The sequence below is a fragment of the Bison bison genome, unplaced genomic scaffold (assembly GCF_000754665.1).
Source record: "Bison bison bison isolate TAMUID 2011002044 unplaced genomic scaffold, Bison_UMD1.0 scf7180017864239, whole genome shotgun sequence".
Taxonomy (NCBI): Eukaryota; Metazoa; Chordata; class Mammalia; order Artiodactyla; family Bovidae; genus Bison; species Bison bison.
The window spans coordinates 2411649-2424975 of NW_011494811.1; the positions used below are offsets into that span (position 1 = coordinate 2411649).

The following is a 13327-nucleotide window of genomic DNA, read 5'->3' on the forward strand; positions in this document are numbered from 1 at the left end:
TCACCCCCGTTTTTCAGTTGAGGACCCTGAGGCTCAGGAAGCCTAAGCCGCTTGCTGGAGATTGCCTGGCTCATAAAGGGCTGAGCCAGAGCTGGAGCGGTCGTTCTCTTCCTGCCAGGCCGGGATGCTCCTCTCCACCCCTGCTGTCGCACAATATAGCAGCCAAGAAATAACCGGGATGGACACACTTGGTTATAAATTTAAAATAAGCCCAGCTGCTTGATGAGCATACAAAGACCCAGGTGCCTGGTGAAAACTGTGGATGAACCTACCGGGCTCCGCAAAGAACCAAGTCCTCAGCCCAGCTGGACGAAGCCACAGAGTCTGGTGTGCAAAAGGAGGGGCCGCTTGACCAGGCACAAGACTAGCGTCTAAGGATCAATAATGCAGAACAAAGAACCTTAAGGCCAGGAAAGCACATGGAAGTAGTCCTGGTCAGGATGCAGGGAGACAGCAGACAGTGTATGTAGCAAAGAGCCCTGGCCTGGGGGGCCTAGGTCTCTCAGGGGGGTCTCACCTTCCTGATACTTGGCACCAGGCAGAGCCGTCACCAATTGCCCGTTGCTGCGTCACGGAACGTTGTGTTCTCAGGTCTCCTGAGGCTCCCAGTTTCCTACCTTGTGACTCTGGGTGTCTCAGCCTCTCAACCTGTGTCTACATCTGTAGAAGGTGATAGTAGAGCCAACCCCAGCCCGCCCTACCTCTTTGGTGTCTAAGAATCAGCCATGGAAGGATGCGGGTGTAGGGGGACAAAATTTGGGATCCGGGATAAGACTAAGAGCTTTACAAGGGAGCTTACTTTCCTTAACTGCAAGATGGCAAAACAAAAATACAGAAGTTGGTACAAGGATATGAACTAAAATGTGAAAGGCAATGAAGGGCAGGAAGAAGCCTGGACCCTGGGTCAGACTTCATGAGTTCAAATTCTGGCTCTACCTCTGACTTAGCTGGGTAATCTTGGGCAGGTATGTTAACCTCTCTGGGCTTTAATTTCCTAGTTTGTAAATGGGGTGATAATAAAACACCTACCTGATAGAGTTGTTGTTAGGATTAAAGAAGTTGAAATGTGTGACTCAGTCACTGGTGGATAAGTGATAGTATTGGCTATGGAGGGGCTTCGCTGGTGGCTCAGATGGTAAAGAATCTGCCTGTAATGTGGGAGACCCGGGTTCAGTCCCTGGTTTGGGAAGATCCCTTGGAGAAGGGAATGGCAACCCACTCCAGTATTCTTGCCTGGAGAATTCCTTGAACAGAGGAGCCTGGAGAGCTATCGTCCATGGGGTCACAAAGAGTTGGACATGACTGAGTGACTAACACACACACACACACACACACACATTGGCTATGAATGTCATCAGTTGGCTGATCCATAAAAAGGACTTAATTGTATAACTCATGGTAAAAAGTATGCCCATCCTGTAGGCTTGGGAGGTGTAGCGCTGATTTCCTGATTAATGAATCTTCTGGAGTAGAAACTCTTCTGTAACCAAGTCAGCCATGTGTGATTGGTACTGGGGAAGAAACTCATAAATCACACAGAGCAAGGTTGGCATGCGGCATCTGGCTCAGCGGCAAGCCACGGCCCAGGCTCGTGCCCACCCACCCTCTGCCCCAGAGTCATCCATCACAGCCCAGAGCTCTGCAGCCTGCTTAGCAGAGGCCAGGCCTGCCGCACACAGTGTCAGCTCTCTGACCCTCGGTGCCAGGTGGTAACCCACGCCCTCCAGGAGGACACCAGGAACCATCTCAGTCATCAAACCAGTGGCTCTCATACCCGAGTGTGCATGAGAATGCCCCAGGGGCTTGTTAAACTTAGATGGCTGGACGCCACTCCCAGGATTTCTGATTTAATAGGTCTGGGTGGAGTTCAAGAGTCTGCATTTCTAGTAAGTTCCCACACGTTGCAGATGCTGCTGGTCTGTGGGACCACCTGCACTTCTGTGGAACTGAGTTTAAACCTTGCTATTTGTCCTTGGGCAAGTTTCTTCTGACTGAGCCCTCACTGCCTCATCCCTAAAGAGGTCACACCAGAACCTACCTCACGGAAGCGTGGGCATGAAATGAGAAAACTCACGTGGTAGCCCTATTCTGTTCTGGGATCCCAGGAAATGCTCGATCCCAGGAAATGCCCCCCGCGTCCTCCGTGTTTCATTTTGTGGGGCTCAGAGACTAATAAGCAGGAAGCGTGGAGCTGTGAAGATGCCAAGCTTTTAAAGAAAAGTGAGAGAAAAAATGAACAAATACAGATTGGGTGCTTTCTGAATGCAATGTTCTGATTCCTAAATGCAAAAACACCTTATCACTCACAAAAAAACAAGCAAAACCCAGCTACAATCTTTCATTTCATTCATTCAACAAGCCAGCATTTACCGGGAGTCCAAGAACCAGGCTCTGGGATCCGGCTGTGGGAAGTACGAGGCTGAAGCAGACACAGGTCCTATAGTCACGCTTCAATAGAAGAGAGAAGACAAGTCCACCGGCATTAAGGAGGCATAAGGAAGAAGGTGCTCACTGCAGCCAGAGAGGAACATTCAAGATACTGAAGAAACAGTCCAGAAAGATGTTTTCAGGCAGGTGGAAGGTAGGGCAGGTTTCCTTACAGAAGCAGCATTTGTCTGGAAAATGGGTAGCATTTGATCCACGGGGATAAGTAGCGGGTAGAAGGAACACAAAAGTACAAACAGGAGAAGACAAGCTACAATTTCCAGAAACAGGACGCAGGGCAGTTTGGCTGGATTGCAGGGTGAGGGACGGTGGGTGGGAGCTCCCATTTTCTCACTGTGACCTGATTTCACCATAACAACCGCTGACACTCCCACCCCTAGGGAGAACAGGCTCTGGAGAGCAGCGTCCATCGGAGCTAGAGCCATCCTTGACCGGAAGGAGCTCTGCAACTGCCCTAGAGGGCTGGGGGCCTTCAAGCCACGTGGGCCTCAGAGAGCCTCCTGGCTTGCTGACAGCCGCTTCTCACCCAGATGGTGGCAGAGGCCCCAGCGAGGCCCCTTGACTCCTCTCCTGGTTCTGGACTCTCCTTCCCAGCTGGGGGCATTTCTCCTTAAGGGGGAGCAGGTTCTGGCTCTGCTCTGGCCCCCAAACCTGGTCTCCACATTCATCCGGCTCCCAGGGAGTCCAAGGGGCCGCGTGCCTTCCCCTTGGCCTCTTCCTCTCGCAGTGAGGTCGAGGGCCAGTGTATTCAGCGTGCACAGTCTGCAGCCAGCTGGCCTGACTCTCCCCAGCACGGCTTCCCCACTCCACACTCCCCCCCACTTCAGAGCAATACAAACTTGATGACCATAGTGTCGCCCAGGGCACCCGTCATCACACAGATGAAACTGGGAGTCAGCAGATCTAGGTGGGAGCCTGGACACAAGCACACTTACAAGCACAGGTGATTCCAGCAGGTTATCTGGATGCACCTTGACAGACAACTTATTTGAAAGAAGAATTGTTGAAAGACAGGTCTGATTTTCAGATTGCTTAAGGGGTCAGAGATAACCAGAACCAGGGAGCAAGACAGCAAGAAGAAATCGAGTCTTTCTGAACACCTGCCCGGTCATTTGTATTCATTCTCTCCATATAAGGATCACTGAATTTTCCAGGCCATCTCTTCCCACCTTTTCCTTGGCCCTCCCCAGACTGAGAAAACTGAGCCCTGGAGGAATAGTCACTGGCTCAAGAAGACGACGACACATCTGTTTGGGTTTAAATGGCTCCCGTAGTTCTATCTAGAATTCTTCTCTGATTACAGCCTGATCCACAGCATCACCATGCTGCGTGCACTGGGGGAAAAAGTCAAGACCACTGGGTAATTGCCGCTGAGCCTCCTCCGGCTGGCCAGTATGGCCCGCTGGCTTTATCAGGCCTCACCCAGCCCATGCTTTACCTGGCCCGAGACAGGTAAAGCCCAGAAGGTCATGTCGGTGTAGAGCCCAGCTACTCAGGAAGCATTATGACTCCCTGGCTCCCAGGCCCCTCTGTGGTGCTCCCATAGCTCCCGCCTCCGCTGTGGTTTTATCATCTAGTGCCTACGTATCTGTCCGGGCTTCCCCGGTGGCTCAGATGGTAAAGAATCCACCTGCAACGCAGGAGACCTGGGTTCAATCCCTGGGTTGGGAAGATCCCCTGGAGAAGGAAATGCAACCCACTCCAATATTCTTGCCTGGAGGATTCCGCGGACAGAGATGCCTGGCAGGCTACAGTCCATAGGGTCGCAGAGAGTCAGACATGACTGAAGAGACAGCACGCACGCATGCCTGTATCTGTCCATCTCCTCTGCTAGAACAACAGTTCTAGAACGCTTCTGTCTTGTTTACATTTGTGTCCTCACCCTTGGCAAAGTGCCTGACATGCAGCGGGCACTCAGAAAATGCTTGTTAATAGCAGCAATAACACACACTTACTAAGCAGTATAAAGGGCCGGGTACTTCGTGGTCATTAAATAAACCAGTCCTCACAAAACCCTCAAGAGCTATGAGTGAACCCATTTCACAGAGGAGGAAACCAAGGCTGGGAGATGAAGTAACTCTTCAGCTAGCTAGTGGCAGACTGGCATGGCTCCAGGCTGACTGGGGTCTCTGGGTCCCCACTCCTGCTACACCCTTCCCAGCTCTCCAAAGCCTCCACCCAGCTCAGCTGCCCGCAGCCCAACTGCCAGGTCAGGACAGAGTGGCCCCTCCCTGCTCCACCGCAAGGTCTTTGCTAAGAGCCTGACGGTGAAGACCTTTTAAGATGAGAGAAGCTGCCTGGGTCCCCCCCTTTCCTGTTCTGAGGAGGAAAGAGACCGTCGCAGGGGACTGAGAAATACCACAGACACTGAGAACATTCACCAGGATAAAGTTGTGGACACCGTGAACTCCTGCCCTTCCTCTCCAGGTCTCCTTTCCTGTTTCTTTGGTGGGAAGAGGACCACACCCCACTGGAAACCATCCTCCGCAGGCCTGAGGGCGCCAGACCCATGGGAGGACGGAGATGTTGCCTGGGTGATATTCTCCTAGCGGTGAGCGGAGATACCCATCCGGGGGGAGCCAGGAGTCTCTCCAAGAGAAGCCTTTGTGAAGGCAAGTCACAGAGGCCAGGGACGGAGAACCCCTTGCTGCTGGCCCCACGCAGACTCCCCTCCCCGCCTCCCCTCCCTGGGTGCTCTGGAAGACTCCTCTTTTCTGATGGGTTGGGGTTACATAAGGCCCAAGGCTGTTCGTGGTTAATGGCCAGCCCCGGGGCTTTACTGAATCCTCCAGAGGCTGGTTAACAGCAGACAGCCTTAGTTCCCAGGGGAAAAAAAGAGAAGGGTGAGAGAGAGAATGGGGTGAGAGAGAGAACGGGCCTCTGGAGAGGCTTAGAGGAGAGCAAGAGAGAGCACCGCTCAGGAGAAGCCAGCACCAGAGCCCTTCAAGGGTGGGAGTGAAACTAGACCCAAATGGAAGGAACACTGACTCAGCCAGGCCGGGAGGGTGGCCCGAGAAGGCGACAGGCCGTGGGCTAAGCTCCTTGAGAGGACGAGGGACAGACGGACTCTGCAGCCACGTCGTGTGCTTGGAACCGTCACCAGCCAGAGCTTTGCTCCGGGCCCATCGGGGCTGGTGGTCAGTTCTGGAGAATCCCAAATGAGCCACCCTGAGACCAGGTCGGGGTGAGGGTGAGAATGACTGTGTCCGGGGAGGCTTAGTCACGTGCTGGCCTGCCCACTACAGTTGATCTGTGCGCCGAGGCCGTGCTTATTTTCACCTGAGTAGGTTCAGTTTCTGATCACAGAAATGGTGGGGGCTTTCCATTGGTTTCTATGGAAACATTAGACAGAGCATCTGCTACCCAAGCAAACAAGGCTAGGGTGGTAAGACTCATGCTGGAATGACTCGCTGTTCTTACTTAGGAAAATTGCCCCACCTGCATTTTTACTGCTGCCTTCTTGTGTGGCAGGGGAGAGGAAGGGCAGTTCAGAGGGACCAGCTGGCACCTAAGGAAGGAGAGAGGGCTGGAGAAACCGAAAGACAAGCATTCAGAGAAGCCCCTTGGTTTCCACTTCGAAGCCCCAAAGTAGGGTCCCAGGATGAGGTCACAAGAGCCTGGGCTCCCGTCCCAGTTGCCCCATCTCCTGGCTTCCCCCAGGGCGGCCAGCCTGTTGTCCAGGAGTCCCTGAGGTCCCACGGAGGGGGACGTAGGTGGAGGAGCAAGCTACCAAGTGCAGGAGGAGGTGACAGTTGAGCATGCTCAGTTTTCTGGAATACAGGGCGGGAGGGAGATGCTGAAGGGCCTGGCTCTGGAATCAGAAAGGAAGGCACTGGTGCACATGCCCATGTGAGAAGTGGTTTTATTCCAGGTGTTTTTCATAAAGACGAGGTCCTCAGGGACAGCGAGTGGCACATGCTTTGGTCAAGAAGAGGAAAAGCAAAAACAGAACAGGGCTGAGTCCCAAAGGAGGCTGACAGGTGCTGAGCCCGGTCCAATCACAGGGAAGGAAGGGGCCCTCTGAAAGGCTGAATGGCAGTCCTCTTACTTTCAGTAAGAGAGGCCCGAGATTCCCGTCCCAAAGGCCCACGCTACCTGCCGGGGTAGACACACACACAAGGGAGATGGCGATGGATAAACATCTCACAGAGGATGGCAAAAGTGTGGCTCTGGGGGCCAAGGGCTCCTCGCTGTGAGCGCAGGGGGTGCAGGCTGAGGCCCAGGAGCACTGCGGAGAGCCAGGAGGTGAAAGGAAACCACTGAGAGCCCTCCAGGGTGGGTGTGGCAGACCACAGCCCAAGGCTGTGCAGAGGGAACGGGGCCAAAGCAGTTGAGGCACACTAGGGAAGGGGAGGGGCGCGGCAGCTCCAATCCAGAAAAAGCCAGACCCTCCGGGGACCAGAGGCCTCTGTATGAACCTGGGACAGTCCATGGATCCTCTCCCCAGGACAGTACATATATGCACACACATGCAGTATTTGGGGGACCATTTCAGGAGATTCCTGGGCCCTCCAGAATCTATCAACTCCTTAGGCATTCCAGGCTGATTTGCTTTGGGTAGGAGACAACCCCCACCGCCGCCCCCCGCAGGAATCCTGGTATCACCAGACTTTTGCCTAAGATCACTTGGCCTAAGCCAGTGGGGCGGGGGAAGAGGAATGTTGGAAATATTAATAGCAGAAGCGGTTCCAAGACCAGGCCCTGGGGGAGGGGGAGAGAGGCCCAGTGGGTGTGAGAAGGAACTGGGAACTCTGTACAAACTGGGGCCGCCAGCCAGCCTGCTGGCCGCTGCAGTAGCCGAGCCCCAAGGGCCTCCCTCTGGCAGTGGGGAGTCCAGCCTGGACGACTTAGTCCTCATGGTTTACCGATGCTCCCCGTTCTTACCGCCCTGCGCCCCGACCCCATAATGATGCTGTATTTACAGAGGCAAGGGCTTTAGAGAAGGCAGGAGTCAAAAACTAGCGGGAAGGACGGGGCTGCTCAGTGGTGCCTGTCCTTATGGGGGTCCACCCGGTGTGCCCAGGCAGGGGCTCCGGGAACCCGCTGGTCTTTAAGGCCCAAGGGAGAGGTCTGGTCTTGACACATATCCAAACAGAAGTGGGATCCGTTTAATAAACTGGGTCCCGAGGCTGCCCCTGGAGGTGCTCCTGCAGCGCCCTGCTGAGAACGTGGGAAGCAGAGCGCGGGACTGGAGGCACTGGGCCCTGGGAGGAACTAGGCCCCCGGGCGAGACCAATTCTTTTCCATGCTTTGCAGCTTTTCTGTTCCCGTCTTTCTGTAGCTCACCCATCCTTGGCCCTGGCTCCCATCCCTCCCGCACCCAACCCAGCGCCTGCCTGGGACAGACCCCTGAGCGGCTCACTTCTTCCTGTTCCCCACCTGCCCACAGGCTGCCCCTCCCTCTGCCTTCCGCCTGCCTCCTGTCCACGGCTGCCTACGCTCTCCTCTTGTGCCCGACTCCACAGGCAGGCCCCCGGGGCCCAGCAAGACTCGGGGGAAATGCAGTCCTCCTTTTCCCCAGCCCATGAGGAGAGGCCCCAAACCACTGTCCAGGCCTTGGGAGGGTGAAGGGCAGTAACAAAGGGCCAGGCTGCCCAGTCGCAGTCCAGTTATCCCCAGGCAAGGCCAGGTGGTGGCCAGGACAGCAAGCAGGGCATTCCCCCTGCGTCCTCCCCGTCCAAGCTTTGCAGCATCGTGTGTTGTGGCAGCGGTGTTGGCTTATGATTCCGGCAGAAATGTGACGAGATGGAGACGGCCCGCTTTATACTCCCCCACCCCAACCCCCTTCCGGTCCCAAAGTCTCATGCAAAAGGTACAGGAGGCCGGGGGCTACGGTCATGTGTGCGGCAACAGCTGCCACTGCTGGGCTGGGATGTCGGCCTGGCACTTGCTGGTCACCAGCTGGGCGGGCTTGGCCTCCAGGCAGAGGCCGCTGACTGAATGCTGGATGAAAGAGGCTTTTCTCCTCCATCTCTGAGGGGAGAGGCAGAAAAGGGGTGGGGGAGAGAAAAACAAGGATTAATAATAATAATAACATCCGTACCCGCACTACACATGGGTGTAAATGGCCCTAGGACACAGTCCCATTTAAATAGTCTGTGTCCTTTGCACTAAAGACAAGAGGCACTGCACCCCACATACAAGCTTTAAACCCAGCCCTCCTGATGTGTTCTTGCTTCCATAGGTTGGCATGAAGTTACTGTCTAGTCAGAGGTCCACGGGCTGAATGGAATCCAGAGGTGGATTTTGTTTGGCCTGCACAGCGCTTATCTAAAGTTTGGCTTAGTCGTCACATAGAAATCTGCCTTTCCAGCTTCCCTTTAGACACAGGCACAGTCTCTTTGGTTGCAGCTGAAGATCTGCTGCAGGTGGGGTCCTAGTTTCTGGGTGGGAGGGGCCAGGTACTTGCTGGAGCCACAGTTAGAAGGGAGATGAGCAGCCCCAGTTGCAGGGGGACACAGCGTGGGCAGAGAAGGGAACCATCTGGGAGGTGGAGACAAGGCAGAAGGCGTGGGGGCTGAGCTGCAGGGTCTGGATTTCCCCTAGGAGTGCGGGCTGGGGGATACAGATCGCTGAGAACCAGTCTTTCTTGCCCATGTGGTCACAGTAGAGAGGGATTCCTGGCTTCAAGGTCCTGGGCAGTGGGCAGGACAGGGCCTTTGGTCCCTCTGGAACTCACAGCATCCTACTGCCTGTGGTCTTCTAGTCTCTGACCCCCTGGGAGGGGCTGGCCACATTCCCCGGCTGGCGCTGCTGGGCCATGCCATTCTTTCATCCATCTTTCATCTAGTTTTGTTCTATGAAGAATGAATGTAAAGACTGAATCGATCAGTCATGAGGAAGTGCTCCCCAAATCATGTGATTCTCATTTCCTGTTGGTGCCATCAGACAGTCTTGGGGTCCCTCCCCCAGAGTCTCCTGGTCACTAGGTTCTAGCCTGGCCAGAGAAAAAATACCATCTCATGGTGCCCTTCCATCGCCACAGTCTCAGTTCTTGTAGATTCCCTACAAGGGACAGCAGGGAGGGAGCCCTTCATTTCATCAGTGAGGAGATGGAGGCTCAGAGAGGTGAAGAGGATGACACCACTCTACACAGGTATCTCTCCCACAACTGATACCCAGGTGGCCTCGGAAACGGGGTCAACAGAGGACTAGGAACGGAGGCCCAGACTTGAGAAGTCACTGGTAGTGGGAGAGTTGCTCACCCTTGTCCTCTGGAAGAGGGGCTCCGCTGTTGGGGGCCCTGTAGGACCTGCAGGGCAGAAGGAATGTGGCCAAAGAGATTCCTAGGAGTCCTGGTCAGCATGAAGGGGAACACAGAGAGGGGTGGCTGCCCTCAGAGCTACTGCCTTGACTTTGGCCTCAGCAAGGAGCAGGTGGGAGTGGGCTCAAGGCTTGACTCTCACAGAAGCCAGCACCCCAGGTGAAGGGGACCCTGGAGACACACATCCCTGCAGGGGCAGTGAAGGAAGGGGCTGGCAGGATGTGCTGCAGTGTCCCAGCCAGCGAGCAGACCATGGCGCCCAAGCCTCTCTCTCTCTCATACACACACACACACACACACATGCACACACACACACACGGAGGCTGGAGGGAGAGGAAGGATCTGGTTGCTTTTCCAGAATGAAATAGCAAATTGCCAGTCATCCCTAAAGAAAGAACTGACCCATGCAATCGAAAAGGGGGAGATAAGAAAACGCTGGCAGCTGACTGAGAGGCCAGGCGCCCTCCTGCCCCTGCAATGCCCTGCAAGCTGGCCAGGATCAGGCACAGTGAGGGCTATCGAGAAGGGGTGGGCAGAGGAGGGGCTGAAGCAGAACTCTGGCCTTCTGGTCCATTCCTGGGCAGATGAGCAGCCCTCCCAGCCAGGAATGGAGCAGGGCTGACTCTGTCGTCGGCTGCTGTGTGCCCTGAGCAAGTGACTGCATCTCTCTGAGCATCTGTTTCTTCCTCAACAGGCGAGCCTGATCTGTCTCCCAGGATTAGTGAAAACAGGGCAAGTGAAAGTTTGACAAGAGGAAAAGGCAGTGTTCACAGGATACTGGCATGCCAGCTTGGAAAGCACCATGGTTGGGTCTCAGTTTCCCCAACCAGCCATCAGTCAGGAGATACTTACTGAACACCTACTATGTGCTGGGGCAGGACTGTGGCCTTAGGAGTCACACTGGGTTTGAATCTCAGCTCCACCCCTTCACAGCGGTGTGATCTGATACATTTCTTAAACTCAAGGAGCTTCAGTTTTTCACTTTTAAAATGGGGTTAGTACTAGGGCCTGGGGCTTCCAGGTGGTGCTAGAGGAAAGAACTTGCCTGCCAATGCGGGAGACATAAGAGATGCAGATTTGATCTCTGGGTTGGAGAGATCCCCAGGAGGAGGGCATGGCAACCCACTCTAGTATTCTTGCCTGGAGAATCCCATGGACAGAGGAACCTGGCGGGCTACAGTCCACGGGGTCGCAAAGAGTCAGACATGACTGAAGCGACTTAGCACGCACGCATGCACACACTAAGGGCCAGATTGCTGGGCTGCTGGGAGGATTAGATGAGATGATCTACGTAAAACCCCTGGCACAGGTTCTCAATAAAACCTCACATTTGTTTTGGCTGTACTGGTTGTCAGGGACTAGGGATACAGTGTTGACAAGATAAAAATAGTGAGCCCGCATGGAGCTCACAGGATGCGGGATGGACATTTAACAACTGTTTACCCAAAGTACTTCCTCATGAGGAAAACAACAGACTTGCCTGGATACTGGCTTAGGCATCCCCAGTCCTCACTCTGGAGGGCTTATTTGAATCTATATGTCACACCTTCACTATGTTCCCCTGGGTTGCTGGTCAACCTGTGCCTGGGGGCAAGGAGGCTTACCTGCCTGCCTTCTCTTGGGTTGCACACCTGCAGTACGACCAGGGATCCTGGGGAGACAGAGGTGGAGGTGGCAGCGAGGCACTTCCCCTGCTGCTGGATGAGATGGTCAGTGAAGAGCCACGCCTGCAAGACAAGGAGCAGAAAGTGGAAGTGAAGTCGCTCAGTCATGTCTGACTCTGCGACCCCGTGGACTGTGGCCTACCAGGCTCCTCTGTCCATGGGATTCTCCAGGCAAGAATACTGGAGTGGGCTGCCCGAGCCAAAAAATACAGCAATGAATGGATAGATGGGTAGATAGATGATAAAGCAAATACACTGTGTATTTTGGTAGAATTTTCTACAAATACTAGGGATGGGTGGATGGCTAATCACTGTACAATTCTTTCAACTTTTCTATATGTTTGAACTTTTTCATAATAAAATATTGGGATGGAGAAGCTTATCTGGAGCCAGCCAGAGGATGTATGAAAGGATGCTCAAGGAATGGGAAGAAAGATAGGACATGGGAGCAGGGCAGCTGGGGTCAGGTCCGTGCCGGGGGTCTCCACGACCTGTTCTAGTTTGACGTGAGTGCATCAACTCTCATATGCTGGACACGTGTTCACAGGAGTCCTGGACACTCTGATGCCTGTCTGTGCCGGCTGCCCACAGCTGCATCTGGGGAGAGTACTGGGTTCTGTTTGGGTGGCATTTCTGCCCCTACAAGCAGAAAGCAGGTGGTGCTCAGGGGGCAACTGTGTGACAGGCTACAACGTGGGTGGAGTGTGGCGGGAGCAGACCCAAGGAGCAGAGGGGGAGGGGGCAGCTTGCAGGGTCCTTGGAAAAGTGGGTTTGTGGAAGGTGTAGACAAGAGAGAGGATGAGACTGGGCAGATGGAGGCCCCTAAGCCTTCTCCTGGGCCTGACCCGGAGGTCCCAAGCAACGTACCTGGGCCGCTGGGGGGTTCTTGGCAGACCCTCTGCAGATCCCCATTCCGAGCTGGAAGTTACCAGCTGTGTCCTGGCCCTGGGATTCTAAACAATTAGTCCCCTGCTTAATGATGCCCGGGAGCACTTCCTTCACGGGGACACTGAAAGAAAAGGCAGTGATCAGGCTTGGCCTCTGCCCTTCCCGGAGTAACCCATGCTTACCCAGAGAGCAGGGCCCCCACCCCGAGGTGACCCATGCTTACCCAGAGAGCAGGGCCCAGGCAATCCCAGGGCACCCAGGTCTCCATGGGGAGGGACACTGAGAGGCAGGCCTGGCAGCAGGGGAAGGTGAGCAGGGGATGGTGAGGGAGCAGGGGTCCCCCTGGGAACACTGGGCCTTTCCCTCCCTGGGTTCTGGGCAGCTCTGGGAGCCCCAGGGACTGCCCTTCAGACCAGGCCTGAGAGGAGCTGGTGGGAGAGAGCTCAAACCAGAAGCCAGAGCTCCCCAGTCCTGAAAGAGGAAAGGCTGAGACTCAGATGTGGGCTCAGTGGGCAATCTCGAGAGGATAGGAAGGAGTTGCTTTGAAGAGGCAAATGTAAAATATACAAATATAAAGATGTGTTCAGTCTCACTAATAACTAAGGAAATATGTATTAAAGAGTTACCATTGTTTGTTTGCCATATATGTATATTTATTTATTTATTTATTTTTTTAATTTTTTAACTTTACAACATTGTATTGGTTTTTGCCATATATCAACATGAATCCACCACAGGTATATTTATTTATTTTAAAAATATTTATTTATTTGGCCATTCTGAGTCCTGGTTGCAGCCTGCAGGATCTTTGAGCTTTGTTGTAGCCTGTAGGATCTTCAATTACAGCATGCAGTCTCTTATTTGCAGTTTGTAGAATCTAGTTCCCTGACTAGGGATTGAACCCAGGCCCCCTGCACTGGGAGCATGGAGTCTTAGCCACTGGACCACCAGGGAAATTTCTATATATTTATATACATAAAATATTTAAGTGTATATATATAAGTGAAAGTGTTAGTTGTTCAGTTGTGTCCGATTTTTGCGACCCCATGGACTGTAGCCCACTAGG

At 54.0% G+C, this 13327-nt stretch overlaps 1 protein-coding gene across 1 annotated transcript in view; it reads right to left on the reverse strand.

Moving 5' to 3' along the window:
- Positions 1–6289: 6289 nt before the first annotated feature.
- The window catches only part of GALNT16 (polypeptide N-acetylgalactosaminyltransferase 16), a gene marked incomplete at its 5' end in the record, with an annotated part of 32056 nt that continues 25018 nt past the window's right edge, over positions 6290–13327 (reverse strand). The window contains 3 exons of the mRNA XM_010846820.1: positions 6290–8418; positions 11314–11436; positions 12241–12382. Coding sequence (XP_010845122.1) covers positions 8281–8418; positions 11314–11436; positions 12241–12382 — 403 coding nt within the window. The remainder of the gene's footprint in view (positions 8419–11313; positions 11437–12240; positions 12383–13327) is intronic.